Raw genomic sequence first — 17,799 nt, 5'->3', positions numbered from 1 at the left:
TTTTTTTTCTGAATGAACTTCACTTTTGAGTATCCGAGCTTGCTAGCTGAAAAATTAGTTGGGTAGATGTCAGGAATGACCAATACGGGGAACCCAGTTCATTGGTGACCACCCCTCTTTTCCTACGTCTTAAATTTCACTCTCTCCTATCTGGCCATGTTTCATGTAGGATCTGAAAGTATTCACCTTCCTTCATTGAGTAGTTTGGGCCTTTCTTAAGAGTAAGTACTGCTGCACTCAACAGTACAGGAACGACTGGTCACTTAGTGACTATTTGAAGTTATGATAGACCTCTGTGGGGATACTTATAACCCAGATTCAATGTTCCCATGAGTATAGAAAACAGATTAAAAAAGCATATCAATAAATACTGTGATTGCCTGGCTAATTCTGATACCACAGCCTGAATGCCTTATTAAAAAATGTCTTACAAGACTTATCCAAGTGCTGGTACTGATTCAGATTGCAGACAAATTTACACCTTTCACTGCATTATGAAAAACTCCCTGCCTGCAGAAAGCTAGTCCTTCGGTGATAAACCAGTGCCAAGCTTTTCTCTGTGACTATTCTTTAGGTAAAAAAGTGGTTTAAAAAAATTGCCTTTTCTCGTAGAATTAATCTCGGAGATCCTTTTACCCTGTTCATACTTGCTCATGTCGGATTACTGGTGACAAAAGTTTCCCAACAGAAATGTTTTAGCAAGCTGGCAGGCTGAAACATTGCAAAGACACAAATAAGTAAACAGTTCCTTTGCTATCTGTTCAGCCAGTAGATGTCTCGCTTTGCTTGCCGCTGTGTGTGTGTGTGTGTGTGTGATGCACTTCGCCACGGCACACCAGGCAAGCATCAACAGCCAGTATGAATTATTTTTCCTTTTCCAGGCTAACATTCCCGTCATGCTTTGTAGAAAATCCACAAGGGAGAGGAGATAATGTAGAGTACAAGCATTGCAGACAGATCATCATGAAAGCAACAAATTATAACCTTCACTAAAGAGCAACACACACACACACAAACATCCTTCGGCTAGCAGGATCGCAAGCCTGGTTCTTGAGTTGCCAGCAGGTTCAAGAGACTCGTTGGCACGACTTAAGTGATTCCTTTCAATCAAAGATTCTCATGGCAACCTCGAGAGAGCGGACCAAATGGATTACAGGGAATACAAACAGGGAAGAGATGCAGTTTCAGAATAATGCAGGCAAGAGAACAGAGTTACTGTACCGGCAGCAGAGCAAAATGACAAGGGAAAATGCAATGAAAGAGAAGCAAAACATCGCTGTAAACCTTGGAGGACTCTTGCACATTGTGAAACTTGGCAGAATTCGGGCTTTTTTCCGTCGTGACTCTAGTCACGCCCTCAAGACATGGCTATTTCAGCTAGCCGGACTGGCCTAAGGGGTATTTTAATTTGGTTTTTAAAATAATTTTAAAAAGAAACGGCCAATAATGAATATTTCATTTTAATCATATTTTAAAATTAGTATTATTGTATTAGTTATCTGTTTTAACTGGCTGTAAGCCGCCCTGAGTCCGTTAGGAGAAGGGCGGGGTATAAATTTGATAAATAAATAAATAAATAAATAGTCCTTGAACAATGGGGCTAAAACTCATGTGTGTAAGAGTCAGCGGTGTACTAGTAAAGAAAAAAGAAAAAAAAGAAAGAAAACACCAAAGCAAAACCCCTTATCTAATCATATTGCATGAAAAATCACGAGGACAAAAGAGCCACGGAGCGCTTTCTCCCAACCCTGGGGAGATATTAAGGATGAATGAAACGCTGTGGATTTGAACGGAATGCGCAAACCTTCGGAACAATAGTTTTCTCGGAGCTAAAAGTGTTCTCCCATCTGCAAAATTCTCTGCGAGTAGAAAAAAAAATACGCCCTGCATTTAAATAAATGATTGGCATGAGGGCAAAACGTTTTGTTGTATTTGCCTAAGCACCACAAAGCTGTTCCCATTATTGGTCGCATAATCTGGCATCCATGGGGGGGGGGGGGGAAAGAAGAGGAAGAATAGATTTAGAATCTCTAAGGCTATAAAAGACAGCCAGTTTAGTTCAATAGTTAAAATGCTGAACCAGGAACGGGGAGACCATGAGTTCTAGTCCCACTTTAGGCATGAAACTAACTGGGTAACCTTGGGCCAATCCCTCTTTCTTAGCCCTAGGACAGTGATGGCGAACCTTTTAGAGACTGAGTGCCCCCAAACCACCCCCCCACCTGTCCCCGTTCTGCCGTGCCCGCTGGACCACCCACCACCTCCATGGCCCGCCACAGATCACCCAGGCAGCCCAGCAGCGCCATGGTGGCCACGCCCTCCACCCATGCCCTGCAGTAGCATCTGTGCACGATGGGGTGCAAGGGTGGAGTCTTGTCCCCGCTGCCCGGCTACCATGTCTTTGGCTGTGCAGCACTGCGTGCGCCGTGCCCAGAGGTGACTCCCCTCCAGAGGGCTGCTGGTGAGGAGGGGGCCATGGGAGGGGCGACAGTGCATGTGCCCAAAGAGAGGGCTCCGAGTGCCGCCTCTGGCACGTGTGCCATAGGTTCACCCCTACTGCCCTAGGAAGAAGAGTAAGGATACCACGGAGATAGAGAACTGTTGAACCGAAAGCTAAAGCTAAAAGTTTCCCTGTCAATCATTTCTAGGGAGCAGTGCTCCTTTCTCCCCATCATGCAGCACTTGGGTCTTGAACCCCCAGCTGTTCCAGCGGACAAACTCAGCATCTTTAACCACTGAACCGCCATGTCTCCAATGTTGGAAAGAAGCAGCCAAAATAACCTGAGATGTGATAAGGATTTCATCCGTAGGTTTTAATACCACCACATGGAATCAATCTGGACCAAAGCCTCTGCACTCAACATAAATCAAGCTTATTTAGCCACACCCGTTTGGCAGTGGTTCAATCAGGCTACCCATTCTCATTTTCCTTTCTGCCCCGAGTCTCTATATGTAATTGAAATCTAGGAATGTTTCTCAAATCTGCATCTGCAGAGCCTACAAATGGTGCCCAAAGTTGCAAGCAGACTAGTCTAATTCATCAACTTCAGTTTTGCAGCTTCCAAACAGATTTCTTCTACGTCATCATCTTTTCTATTCTACTCTGAATATTACAGACATTTTTTAACCTTTCAGTAATTGTCAAAATCACATAACCTTTAAGATCTGCTTTCAAGCCTTGTTCAGGTTGGAACCAGGACAAATACCTGGGGAAAAGCTGGATTCTCTTCTTTGGATGGCTGCAGGTAGGACACACCTGGTTCTTTTACCTGCCAAGGTGTATCCAATATTTTAAACCACTGCAATCCAGAATATTGCTTTCATTTACACAACGCAAGCTCATCATAATTTCAACATGCCAGTTGTTGAGAAAAAAACTCGCCCTGCCTAGTTTTATTTTGTAATTTCTTGGTATCACTAGAGTGTGCTGCAGTTCACAAAATCTTACACAACCACGGGGCTCCTTAATGAGCCATCTTAGTTAGGCTATTCTGTATTTGAAATTCAGTCAAAGCATCTCTCACTGAACAGGCATCTATGTTTGAAGCAATGCATATTGATGAGAATTCATGAGTAGAACACAATTGTGCTCATCAGCCTGGACTATATTTAAAAAACACAGCATGTTCAAGTCTCTATAACATTTATATCATTATATCATTTAATCCCAACTTTCCAGGGAGAACTCAAAGTGGTGTCTGGAGAGGTCTCACCCTAATTTCATACCCCAACAAAAATCCTATGTAGTAGTTTCAGCTTTCAGATTGGCTCTTTTAATGAGTTTCATAGTCAAGGATGGAATTGAAACTGGATCTCTCCAGAGTCCAAAATAGTTCACTACTATAATACATTACTTTATATTCTGTATGAATGCCTACAAAATCAAATATACTGACTATGCAGACCATCCCAGTAAACTCTTTACAATTATCTTATTTATGGAAGATGGGATTACACTACAGAAAAGGAAACATTGCTACTTACACTTGGTAAATGAAGCAGCAAACATCTGGAGATGTTGAAGGATAAGCACATGTCTAGTCTTATTTCAGTATATAAGTGACCCCTGGGTATAAAATGGAATCATGATGTTATTTAGCTCAGACCCAAAGCTATAATTAGTAGACCTATAGCAGGGGTGTCAAACTCGCGACGTCACATGACGTCGCGCAACGTATCAGGCCGGTTTTGCCATTGCCGACAATGGGGTGGGCGCAGCTTCCACGTGACGTGTCCGGCCCATGGGCCAGCAGTTTGACACTCCTAACCTATAGAGACAGTATGGTGTAGCGGTTAAGGTATCAGGCTTGAAACCAGGAGACTGAGAGTTCTAGTCCTCTCTTAGGCACAAAGCCAGCTAGGTGACCTTGGGCTGGTCAACAAAGATTGACCCAGTTGTCATAATTCAGTCTTTATACACCTTTGGTCTTGGATGATTGAGTCTTCATTGACACCAGTTTTGGTCACCACGATGTAAAAAAGATGTTGAGACTCTAGAAAGAGTACAGAGAAGAGCAACAAAGATGATTAGGGGACTGGAGGCTAAAACATATAAGGAACGCTTGCTGGAATTGGGTATGTCTAGTTTAACGAAGAGAAAGACGAGGGGGGACATGATAGCAGTCTTCCAGTATCTCAGGGGCTGCCCCAAAGAAGAGGGAGTCAAGCTATTCTCCAAAGCACCTGAAGGCAGGACAAGAAGCAACGGATGGAAACTAACCAAGGAGAGAAGCAACCTGGAACTAAGGAGAAACTTCCTGACAGGGAGAACAATTAACCAGTGGAACAACCTGCCTCCAGAAGCGGTGAATGCTCCAACACGGGAAGTTTTTAAGAAGAGATTGGACGGCCATTTGTCTGAAATGGTATAGGGTTACCTGCCTGAGCAGGGGGTTGGACCAGATGACCTCCAAGGTCCCTTCCAACTTTATTATTATTATTATTATTATTATTATTATTATTATTATTATTATTATTATTATTATTATTATTATTATTATTATTACTACTACTACTACTACTACTACTACTACTATTATTATGCCAGTCCCTTTCTCTCAGCCCTAGGAAGGAGGCAATAGCAAATCACTTTTGAAAAAAAACATCTTGCCAAGAAAACTGCAGGGCCTTATGCAAGCAGTCTCTGAGAATCGAACATGATAAGGGAAGGAAAAAAAACCCAGTACACCTGTACAAAACTGGGCAAGATTTGCTGAGCGTCAGAGACAACACCATCTGCTTTAGTGTGGGAAGTGTAATGTCGAAGGAGACACTTGCGAAGTGTCAAGGACCACTGAGGGGCTTCTACGAAGGGAGAGAAGGATCTTTGCATCAAAGAAAGGAACGGAGCAAAAATGGTATATCTGCTTCAGGCTGGTAAAAGTGGCACACTGCTTTTACTTCCCGATTAAAACAGACCTGCCACTGTGCTCCCTCCTCATTGGCCAGCATGTCAACTGTAAAACGTTTTGAGCCCTCTATTAATAGGCAATTAAAACGCATCCCTTTTTACTCAGGCAATTTTTTCCTTTTTATTCGCTTTATTTCATTTCCTGGGACTTGCACAACCCTCCAGTTTTGCTTTCTGAATCCGGGTCAAAAAGCGAGAGAAAGAAGGTGGGGTCTGTGTGTACAAAAGAGAGAGAACAAGTAAGAACACAGCCACAGTGTCCCTCGACACACACATTTCGGCCCCTTCGAATGATATTTGAGCAATTGTTTGCACAGATTTAACGGATTACAGGTTTGGGCAGATCATACGGCTGGCAATTATAAGACCAATTCAAGACCAAGGTTTGAAACAATGGACAATGCACGCTAAAATATTTGTAGCCAAGGATGAAACAGCAACAAGAACTGAGAAATAAAAGCAGCCATAGGTGACAATGTCTCACTTGGGGTGCTGGAGAGAGGCTTATTATTTTTAGAGGACTGTTCCTATGCTGTGCATTATTTATCCTTTCCCGTATTTTGTTAAGATACTGCCTTTCAAACTTAATTTATTGGAAACTAAAGATGTTTTCTAAAAATAACTTTGAAGCTGCTAAAAAATGCAGCTTTCCACTTGTAAGTTTCCACCAGCTGGGCTTGTCTGGTTTAGAATTGACACCCTTGAGAATTCAAAATAAGATTTAAAATTGCGGGGGGGGGGGGAAGCAGAGGGAGGACAGGGCTTATGGAAAAATGATAAGATTCTTATTATCACCCCATTACCTGAATATTACCCAGAATCCACTTTACAAACAACTTAGGTCATTTTTAAAACCCTGTATTGAACAGTGTGATGGAAACAGGCCCAAAGAACCAAGAATAACACGAGGAGTTACTTCTTTATTTTTGTTCACCTGCAGACAGAATCTTGCCAGATTAAAGCAACTATCTACATTAACTATAGATATACTCTATGAATTTCTAAGGTGAGTCCACCTTTGCCGTCTTTCTTTTCCACCAGACATTCCAAGCTCTGCTGCCTCTTGGAAGCAACTCCTCCCTCTTGCTACTCTGACTCTACTCAATCACAAATAATCCTAAAGGTGTTTTTCCAAAAGGCACTTGGGACTTTCTTGCGTCCAGTTTCCAAGAAAGTCCAGTTGCCTTTTGGAAAAGCACCTTTGGGACAACCATGACCTGGATGATTGAGACTCTCCATAGACAATCACAAATAATGGTGGCATGGTAGTCAACTTCTATTCACCCTTGTGAGGTTTTGGTTCCTCTTTAAGATAGAACCGCTTCTCTTGAATGGTGGTCAGCCTTTGCCATGTTAACGTCTTCTCTGGGTTCAATCAAGTATGGGTGTGAAATTGTGACACAGATTTACCCACATCTAAAGGCCTCAAGATGCTTCCCCAAATGAAGAGACCCAAAGAATAAAATAACTATTCAAAAGGCAGCCTATGCATCATCCACCCCCAACACTCAGTGAAAAAATGAGGTCTTAAACAAATTGCAAAAAGCATAGTATCATTTTTTTTCCCACCTCAAGCACAAAGTCCAGAAGCGGTTTCCAACTAGAAACAAAAGTACTAATCGGTATATTCTTTTCCTTTATCAAAATAGTAAATTTAGCTGCTGATTCCACCAGCTTTTGTAGACTACATACTATGAGTTTGGGTTTTATTGATTAGACTGATTTGTTGATATAGAAATGGCTAGTTCATACTACTATAGAATTGTAAAAAGTTGAGATTTGATGTTTATGCCTTATTCTACTGTAACAGAGGGAGTCGGAAGTCAACACTTCTTTTTCTTCCCCCACCCCTTTTCCATACTTCTTTTTCCCCTTCCCCTACCATTGTTCCTTACTATTTGCTTTTGTATTTTCGCATTTTATGTTATAAGTGAATAAAAATCTTATAAAAAATTTAAAAAAGACAATTTGCAAAAAGCAAGGAGACTGGGAATTGTCCATTATATGGGACAGCTGCAAAAATCAAATGCCTTATTTTGCACGGAGGCAGGATCGATAAAAACTCTTTGCAGGAGTGCATATGTGTGTGTCTCTGTGTTTGTGAAGATGTTAATGAGAAATATGATAATCAAAGTCATCACAATCCTAGGTATCCAGGAATTTAGCCATGTGCGGACCTTAAAAGTGACCCACATTTTCTCCCAATTAAACAAACAAGAAAAGTTTTTTTTTAATTAATTTAAGTATTCCTAAAAACTGCAGAGCATTATCTGTTTTAGGAGATATTCCACCTTATTTAGGAGAGGAAGGAACACCTCCAGTAAGGTATCTTTAGGTGTGACTTGCATACATCTTTAAACAAATATGTTTTGTCCTTGCGATTGTTTTAGTGTATGCAAATCTGTGCAAATAATTACTACATTGATATAATTAGTTGGCTAAAATGCTTTTCACAGCCTAATCACAGTGGTACATGACTACTTGAATCCTCACACAGAGCTGTGAAAAGAAAAACAGATTGTGAGCGCAACACTCTCTCCACCATGTAAATGTAATATTGTGCTATTTTAAGTGCGGGGCAAAACGCTTTAACTAAATAAACACCGATTTTTCCAAATCAATTTTTCCTTGTTCATCATCTTCCAAAACATTTTTAGATGTTCCTTACGAATGTGATAGACAAGAGAAAAAAAACTACTTTGTAATCTAGTCTGCAGTTCTCTACGGCATCAGCTTTGGGTATTGATGAAAGGAAGAAGGAGAAATTAGAAAATGAAAAGAGATTCATGTTCCTTAGCAAAATCCCTTCTGTACAAATAATTGTACAAATAATCCTTGACTTAATGACTACAATTGAGCCCAACATTTCCGTTGCTAAGTGAGACAGTTGTAACAGTGAATTTTGTTCCATATTATGACCTTTCTTGCTACAATTGTTAAGTACATCGCTGCAGTGATTAAGTAACCCGTATTTGTTACGTGAATCTGGCTTCCCCATTGACTCTGCTTGTCAGAACGTTGCAGAAGGGGATCACGTGATCCCAGGACACTGCAGTCGTCACAAACACATGCCAGTTGATCACGTGACCATGGGGATGCCACAACAGCCATAAGTCTCCTTTTTCAGTGTCACTTCAAGCAGTTTGTCGAGATGAGCTGTATGCTTAATTATCCAACAATTGGGGGATCTACAGGGAGTGATCCATAAAAGTCAGGATGGTGGCAGATGTGGCTGTAGACTTCTGGGGCTGCAGGTATTCCTCAACTTATGACTGAAGTTGCAAAGGTCCTACCTGGGAGCTACTTAGGACCTGGATTTGAAGTTCTGTCAGTTGCCACCACCTCCCATGGTCATGTGACTTGAACTTCAGGTGCTCAGCAAACCAGCTGCATTTACAGCCCTTGTTGTGTCCTGCAGTCATGGGACCACATTTTATGACATGTTTTGTTGAAAACTGGCATTTACTTTCAGTTTTCGGTAAAACCGTGCTTTAAACCAGTGTTTTTCAAACTTGGCACGCTGGCTGAAGAATTCTGGGAGTTGGAAGTCCACACATCTAAAGTTGCGGAGTTTGAGAAATGGACTCCAAATGGACTCAGTTTGATACTTCCCAGTTTTTCTTCCTGCCCTGGTTAAATTACTTAACCAGATTTTTCAGACATCGTGCAGCAGAGATACTGAAAGTCTTCTGAAGTTCAGTGGTCTCAGCTAATAATGAGAGTAAATCATAGCCATACACCAATTTCCACCAGTCTTACACGGAGTTAAACCTTCCTACATAAATATTCACCCCCGAAATAAATCAGGCCCATTAGCAGGAGCCCTGCCAAATAAAACAGCAGAAGTCTTGACGGTTATCAAGCCAGTTAGCAGAATAAACCTATTAAATAAATAAATTTGTTCTCCCCCCAATTTATGACGGTGCTATACTTAAAGTGAAACCTTTTAAATGAACAGATTTACTGTGCCCGGAGATCTCCACGGGGTCTGGATAATTATGCAAAGGCAAGGCGTTACTTTTAAAGGGGATGAATAGGGCTGGTACTTGTCGTGATTTACAGCCAGACACTGAAAAATGGTAATGGCACAAAATAAGCTTTTGCAAACTTCTTTTGGCAGACAGAAAATGCTTGATTTACCCAGGGCATCCATCAGTTCTATATTTTAGATTAAAGCAGATAGATAGCTAGGAAAATGTGTGTGATTATCCTGCAGGAAACTGTTGAGGGGTGATACTGCTTTACTGTTCATATTGCTAAGGGGGCAATTTTATTGTCTATGAAAGGGAGTCAATGGTGATATTCTAGACTTCTGGGATTGGAGAACATGAGCTAACATTCTATTCTGTCCTGTTAAACGTCAAGCCAGTTAGTGGAAGAAGCTATTAGATGCAAGCAACTATATCCATACATGTAAGGTTCAGGCTAACTACTTCATTATCTTCTGCCTATTATGCAGGAATCTTCCCAGACTGGGAATAGATAGATAAGGTTCTAGGGAGCTTAAGTGGGGATCAGTCCTGGGTCCTTTGTAGCTGTGCAAGGATTCAAGGCTAATTGCCTGCTTGAGACCTTCCTTCCTAGTTGAGTGTTTCCCAATATAACCCTATTCAATAAATACATTAGTTCTCACCAATTTATGGCACCAACTATGGGTTTTCGGCTTCTCCGTTATCAGCAGCCCAAGTGGGACATCCCAGACAGTGACAGAGTTCACTCATGGAGAAATGAACATGCCTCTATCTCACCAGCTGCTGCACCATACGATTTTTCTGGGAAGATTTATGACAATTTTGAGTATATATCCTTATAGTATCCAAGGGAACTTCTAATCATGACTTTGTGTAATTGCCCTGCCTAACTCACGGAATTTTACTATGGGGCCAGGAGAAAAATCCCCTTAGGTTTACACACACACACACACACACACACACACAGAGAGAGAGAGAGAGAGAGAGAGAGAGAGAGAGAGAGAGAGAGACTCCCTTTTTTCTTTCTCTTTCTTTCTTTCTTTCTCTTTCTTTCTTTCTTTCTTTCTTTCTTTCTTTCTTTCTTTCTTTCTTTCTTTCTTTCTTTCTTTCCTTCCTTCCTTTCCTTCCTTCTTCCCTCCCTCTTTCTCTCTCTCCCCTTTATTCTTACTAGAAAAGTTACCTGTTATCTGAAAAGAAAAATTGTACAATAGTTTTTCCCAGAAACCAGAAGCTTTAATTTCAGCAATGATTGTGCCATATTCATTGAGCCTATTTTTTTTTAATTAGAAAAAAATATATCCATGCAATTTGGACGCATGAGAATTTCTCGATTGTACCTAACAGATTTATGTAGCTGAACATGCTAATGTCCTTTGACCTGCTTAGAAATAAATACAGCTGACCAAATTGTCAATTTTTATGGATATTTACAGCCAAGTACTTTGTAAACTTAAGAACTAATTTTCCCTGAAGGAAATCTGTATTCTATAACCTTGATAAACTGTCAAAAAAACGCAAACCATGACTAGACCTGAAGTTTCTCTTGCCAGCCATGTGCACTTTCAGAAGCTTATGAAGATTCAGTGTGATATATGGATGGGGTTAACATCCTCCCGGATGAGAAGGAAATGGGGTATAATATGAGGGTCTTTCTAGCTTCTCAGGTCCTGCTCAAAGGGTAGAGGACAGCTGTGGCCAGAGGAGTCAATGCACAGACCCTCTCATACATCTTCTTCTTCTTCTTGTGCCATATCCGTTATCGGACGTTGGCGATCCTGTTGGCGATCCTGTTTTTATCAGCAGCCGCACGAAAAAGTGCTGCTGAGTTTTGTCCAAACCAATCCCTTAGATTTTGAAGCCACGACGTTCTTCTTCTGCCTGGACCTCGTTTGCCTTCAATCTTCCCTGGAGGATTAAATGGAGTATGCCGTATTTTTCTGGGTGTCGCATCACATGTCAGAAATATTCTAATTGTTTTGATGATTTCCCTTGGCTTTCCCAGTCGGCTTATCACCTCCTCATTTCTGATCTTGTCAACCCAGCTTATACGTAACAGCTGCCTGTAAATCCACATTTCAAATGCTTCTAGTCTCTTCAGGTGGCCTTCTGTCAGAGACCAAATCTCTACTCCATAGACCAGGATAGAAAAAATATAGCATCTGACAAGCCTGATTTTCAGTCTTAGGCTTATGTTGTGACTGCAGAAGACCTGATACATCAGGTGGACCCATTCTCAACTGGGGCTCCCTGCTCGGAGATTCGCTCCAATTGGATTACTGCAACACACCCTACATGGGGCTGCCCTTGAACACCACTCAAAAGCTAGAACTGGCCCAAAATGCTGTGACAGATCTAGTTATCGGGGTGTATTGAAGTTTTACTTTAAAAGCTCTAGTAGCTACCAATGGATGCAACACAATTCTAAGTGGTGGTTATCATCCATAGTGCCATTCATGGCCTGGGTTATTCTGGGTCTACTTTTTTCCAGCCATACCAGAAATTTTCACCAAGATGGCATGATCCAGATCGCTTCTATTTAACAATGTCACCTAATGGGCCCAGAAAAAGTTCCTTCTCTATTGCAGTGCGTACCATATAGTTGTTTAATGAAACATCTGCCAGAAAATCTTATCTTATGAATAAAGGTTATCTTATCTTAAACAACCAAGCTCAGAGAGCACCAAGGACCCCACTTTTTCATGACTCAATGTCAACTATATGGTATCTTCTGGGGTTTCTCCTGTCTGAATCCACGTTGCACTTGATAGAAACTCTAGTTGGATATACAAGGCTGAACTGGGCAGATCCTATCAATCTAGATGTCTATCTGGCATTTTTAAAAGACCAAAGTGATCACGCCTATCAACTTGTCCAGTGGTTCTCAACGGGTGGGGGGGGTGTCTTAACCTGGAAGGCCATCCTTTTGTCCCAAGGGGTCCATGAAGGCTTGAAGAAATGTTATGATTTAAATCCTCAGTCTTGGTGATCCGTGGCCACAAAATTTATTTAAAGGGGGTCTGCAGTGAAGAAAAGGTTTAGAATCACTACCCTACTCTACAGTGATAGCCCAGGATATCATAAGAAACCTGGCAAGTGTCACAGTGCTCAGTGGAAATTAACACCTGATAATCTTCTCTCCATATTGAAGCAACAAGCCCTTCAAATAAATTAATACCTATTTAAAACATGTCTCCTTGAACAGCTGTTATTCACTGGCAGAGATTCTCCATATTAAGGCTGCTTTCTTTGTTCTCCTACAAAGTCATGGTGCTTCTACGAACTTGCATTGTGCAGAACGAAGCATCCTTTGCTCCCAAAGAGATGGGGCCTTTTTTTTTAATATAAGTTAATATTTTAACATTACACATTCCACCAAACTCCCCAACAAAAAGGTCAGTTCCTTTGTACGGCATCTGTCGACAACAGACAAGCAGATGCTTAAAGCTATGGCACAGATACTTGCAGCAGTGAGCAGGAGAAAAAGAAGGCAGTCAATCTTTCTCTCTAGATTTTAAGATCGGATTTACCATGATACGAATCCACTAAACCCCACCGAGACTTTTTGTGTCTCATAATTTAAGGCCAAATTATGGGTCTCTCGGAGAGGCCTGGACTAATACGTGAAGCTTCTGTAAGTGAGCAGAGATGTTGCAAATCTTATGATGCATGCTTTAAAAACCGAGTTTTCCAAAGATGGATGGTTTTGTTTTTTTACAGGTTTGTGGCTTTGTTGAGTAAAGTCAACTAGATATTGCGGCAATATTCAAATGATTTGGGTATGTCTTTTCCCCTCTAAAAGCCATTTTAAAAGGTTGCCTTACCATGGTTTAATAGGCACATGGCTGGCTTAGACGCAGGGCCAAATATATTTTCCAAAGAGCCTGGAGGCAGGACAAGAAGCAACGAGTGGAAACTAATCAAGGAGAGAAGCAACCTAGAACTAAGGAGAAACTTCCTGACAGTGAGAACAATTAACCAGTGGAACAACCTGCCTCCAGAAGCGGTGAATGCTCCAACACTGGAGGTTTTTAAGAAGAGACTGGACAGCCATTTGTCCGAAATGGTATAGGGCAGGGGTAGGCAACCTTGGCTCTTTTATGACTCGTGGACTTCAACTCCCAGAATTCCTGAGCCAGCCTGGCTCAGCTTGGAAACCTCTCCCTTTCCCCTCAGCATGGCTGGCTCAGGAATTCTGGGAGTTGAAGTCCACGAGTCACAAAAGAGCCAAGGTTGCCTACCCCTGGTATAGGGTTTCCTGCCTGAGCAGGGGGTTGGACTAGATGACCTTCAAGGTCCCTTCCAACTTTACTATTATTATTATTATTATTATTATTATTATTATTATTATTATTATTATTATTATTATTATTATTATTATTAATACAAACACTGTCACTTTGTCAACTCTCAGGTGATGTACTTTTATAATATTTTAAGGGTCATTCTCCCTATATATTCTTCTGCCAGTGTTCCATCTAGAAGAGGGAGATTAAGAGAACGTGTATTTGAGTGTAGAGCGTGCCTTTAATTTTGAATTAAAAAAAACAAAACCTCTGTCTTAGAAAATAGCAAGATAAAATATCTGGTGCAGTTGTGCTTTGAATGTAAACTCACAGCAGAAGCGAACAAATTTACACTCTTACTTGGCCAATGTAATCCAGAAACCTCTTGACACGCTCAAGATCAATGCCATTTTCCCAACAGCCATCTTTCTTGAAATGTGAACCAATGATCAAGGCATTTGCACTTAAATAATCCTTCACATTATCCAGAGTGACACCAGACCCCACCAGGACTGGAATCTTCACCGCAGATCTGACTTCTAGAGAAGGAAAATAAGAAGACTCATAAGAGAACTTATAATAAAACTTGTAAGGGAGACTAACTGAGGTCACAATGATTCTACACCAGGGGTGTCCAGCCTTGGCAACTTAACACTTGTGGATTTCAACTCCCAGAATTCCACAGTTGGGAATTAAAAGTCCACAAGTCTTAAAAGTTACCAAGTTTGGACAGGCCTGCTCTACATGTTCCAGCAGCTCCCTTTCCTACCATCCTCTCCCTACACCAGGGGTAGGCAACCGTGGCTCTTTTATGACTCGTGGACTTCAACTCCCAGAATTCCTGAGCCAGCCATGCTGAGGGGAAAGGGAGAGGTTTCCAAGCTGAGCCATGTTTAGTGACCATTCAAAGTTAGGGCAGCACTGAAAAAAGTAACTTATGCCTGATCCTTATCCTCATGATCATTGCATCGCCACGATCACGTGATCAAAATTTGGATGCTTAGTAATTGGCATGTATTTGTAACAGCTGCAGCAACTGTGCCCAAAAACCGCCCCCCACCCCATCCTCGCTCTGCCCTGCCCGCTGGGCCACCCACCACCTCCACGGCCCGCCACAGATCACCCAGGCAGCCCAACAGCGCCATGGCAGTCACACCCTCCGCCCGTGCCCTGCAGCAGCATCTGTGCGCAACAGGGCACAAGGGCGGAGTCTTGTCCCCGCTGCCCGGCTACCATGTCCTTGGCTGCGCTGCTTTGCGTGGGCCGTGCCCGGGGGCGAATCTCCTCTGGGGGGGGCTGCTGGTGAGGAGGGGGCCATGAGAGGAGGCGGGGCTGGGGCGACGATGTGTGTGCCCACAGAGAGGGCTCCACCTCTGGCACGTGTGCCATACGTTCGCCACCACTGGTATAGGGTTTCCTGCCTGAGCAGGGGGCTGGACTAGAAGACCTCCAAGGTCCCTTCCAACTCTGTTATTATTGTTATTGTTAACTGCCATGTATTTGAAACCTTTCAAAGCAAAGATGTCTGATGAGCGAAGTCATGGGGAAAGCTGGATTTGCCTAATGACTGCATGGTTCACTAACCATGGGAAAAAGGTTATAAAATTGGACGTGATTCGCTTAACAGCCAACTTGCTTAGCAGTGGAACTTTCCAAGTGTGGTTGTTAAGTCAAGGATCCTTTGCATTCTTCTTGCTAACAGCAAATATTTCGGCAGCAACCAATCAGAGCCAATGGTGTCTTTTAAACCAGGGTTCCCCAATCCCCGGTTCGTGGACCAGTACCAGGCCGTGACATGCCAGCAACCAGCACACAAACAAGCAAAGTCCCATCATTGGGATGCAGGCAGCACACAAAAGCAGGCACACTCCGGTCCGTGGAAAAACCTCTCTCCACCGAACCGGTCCCTGGTGTCCAAAAGGTTGGGGACCTCTGTTTTAAACTGCAAAGGAAAAGACTGCAGCCTTTTAAGTTATTTCATTAATGTTTTACTCTCTCCAGCAAAGCCACCACCAAGAGCCCGGGTGCTTCGACTCTCCTGCCCTATGACTAGTGCCAAAAAAAGCATTAGCCGTGCTGGAAACGAGATAATATAATCTCACCCCTTTTCAGCGCAGCTCTCCAAAGAGACAAGCACTAAGATCAAAAAGCCCATCGGCGTAAGCTGCTCAATGGGCTTATTCCGTTAGATGATGAAAGGAACCCAAATGGGCTACGCTTAAGCAGCGGCAGGGATTCCAAAGGCAGAGTCAGGATCAATTTGCTCTCGTGGAATGATTACATGGCCACGTTTCTTTTCTTTTTTGAGGAAAACCCAGGCCCCTAAGCCCTCTCTGATCTATTTTCATCGTACAGAATGGCAGCGTTTAGGGTTTCGTTTATCTTGGTTACCTGTGAGATCACTCTTGTCGCTGAAGGAACCCTGGATGTCCTTTAATTGTGTGTGTGTGTGTGTGTGTGTGTGTGTGTGTGTGTGTGTGTGTGTGTGTGTGTTGCGTGCGTGCATGCATGCATCTCTGTCTCCCTCTCTCTCTTTATCTATCTATCTATCTATCTATCTATCTATCTATCTATCTATCTATCTATCTATCTATCTATCTATCTATCTATCTATCTATCTATCTATCTATCTATCTTATCTATCTAATCCATCTATCCATTCTCTTTCCACCCATCTATCCATCCATCCACCCACCTACCTACTGACCTATCCTATCCATCCTCTTTCCATCCATATATCAATCTACTTATCTACCTATCTACTTATCTCCATCTCTCTCTCTCTATCTCCATATATCTACCTATTTATCTCTCTCCTGCATACAGCTATCTCTTCTCCTCCCTACCTATATCCATCCTTCTCCATCCATCCATCCATCCCTACTTTCCTCCATTTATCTATCTCTATCTCTATTCTCTCTCTCTCTCTCTCTTTCTCTCTCTTCTCTCTCTCTCTCCCTCTCTCTCTCCCCCTATGCCTTTGCCTATCCCTATCCCCAAACAAGCATTTTCCTTCAATTTCTGTTATCCCTTTTTCAAGAAAAATAAACACATTGGGAATTGGACTTGACTCATTGGTATTTAGATGTTATTACTGGTGCCCTGTTTCTGAATGCGTTGTTTTTCCTAATAGACCATCCATTTCTGAGATATACATACTATTTTCCACCTTCTACACTTCAATGTTTTTATTAGAAAAAAAAACCTTTTAAAAAAGGTTTTGAAAAATTATGAAAAGTGCCGTTATTAATGCCTTACAGCTATCCATAATTAAGCTTTTCTGTTTCCCCCTTTATGTAATTAAGAAAAATGAGAAATATATACACTCTATTATAAAGTTTTACACTTCAAATTAACTTCAAGCATATCATATGAAACCTAACATAACTGCCCTAACTAGTTACGGCCAGAAAAGGTGCTAATAATATCTGCTTTTAAATGAGCTACTTAAAGGCAACCTATAAAGAACATGGTCAAGAAGTATTTTTCATAGTCACAGAAGTCAGAACCAGAAATAACAATTCTAGGTTGCAACTATCAAAATTTCATTTAAATAGAAGGAAAAAAAAACCTCATGGTGGTCCAATAGTGGAATACTCTACCTATAGAGGTTGTGGAGTCTCTGTTTCTGAGGTTTTTATTTTTTTATTTATTTATCAAACTTTTTAAACCACCCACCTATCCCACAGGGAGATTCTTAAGAACATCCTGGATGACTACATCTTACAGATGGTTTAATTAGTTTTCCTGCATATGGCAGAGGAGTGGACTTGATGATCCTGATGACCCTTTCTACAATTCTACAAGGAGATTAAAATGGATCCAAGTCAAATCACGCAGTGGAAGAACTGAAACGACACTCAAGCAGATCGCTATATTTTATATTTTGATATTTGGAAATATTTTCTTTTTCAGTGAAGATGGTAGCTGATAGATTGATAGACAGAAAATTTCAACAGATCTGAAGAGAAGGAGCAACTGGATTTTGAAATATTAGAGAAGAAGAAGAAGAAGAAGAAGAAGAAGAAGAAGAAGAAGAAGAAGAAGAAGAAGAAGAAGAAGAAGAAGAAGAAGAAGAAGAAGAAGAAGAAGAAGAAGAAGAAGAAGAAGAAGAAGAAGAAGAAGAAGAAGAAGA

At 41.6% G+C, this 17,799-nt stretch overlaps 1 protein-coding gene across 3 annotated transcripts in view; it reads right to left on the bottom strand.

The window, feature by feature from the left end:
* Positions 1 to 13,872: 13,872 nt before the first annotated feature.
* LOC107292736 (uncharacterized protein F13E9.13, mitochondrial) overlaps positions 13,873 to 17,799 on the bottom strand; it is a 20,200-nt gene continuing 16,273 nt past the window's right edge. For 2 of the 3 annotated variants that reach the window (XM_015821851.1, XM_015821852.1), the window contains exon 7: positions 13,873 to 14,203. In XM_015821851.1, coding sequence (XP_015677337.1) covers positions 14,013 to 14,203 — 191 coding nt within the window. In that variant the 3' untranslated portion in view covers positions 13,873 to 14,012. Of the gene's footprint in view, positions 14,204 to 17,540; positions 17,626 to 17,799 lie in introns of those variants that run through there. The other variant, XM_015821853.1, reaches the window with a different exon arrangement.

This window comes from Protobothrops mucrosquamatus, unplaced genomic scaffold (genome assembly GCF_001527695.2).
Source record: "Protobothrops mucrosquamatus isolate PMUCROS unplaced genomic scaffold, P.Mucros_1.0 scaffold1410, whole genome shotgun sequence".
Classification (NCBI taxonomy): Eukaryota; Metazoa; Chordata; class Lepidosauria; order Squamata; family Viperidae; genus Protobothrops; species Protobothrops mucrosquamatus.
Note: the sequence above shows the minus strand (reverse complement) of the source record. Positions and strands in the feature narration are given on the sequence as shown.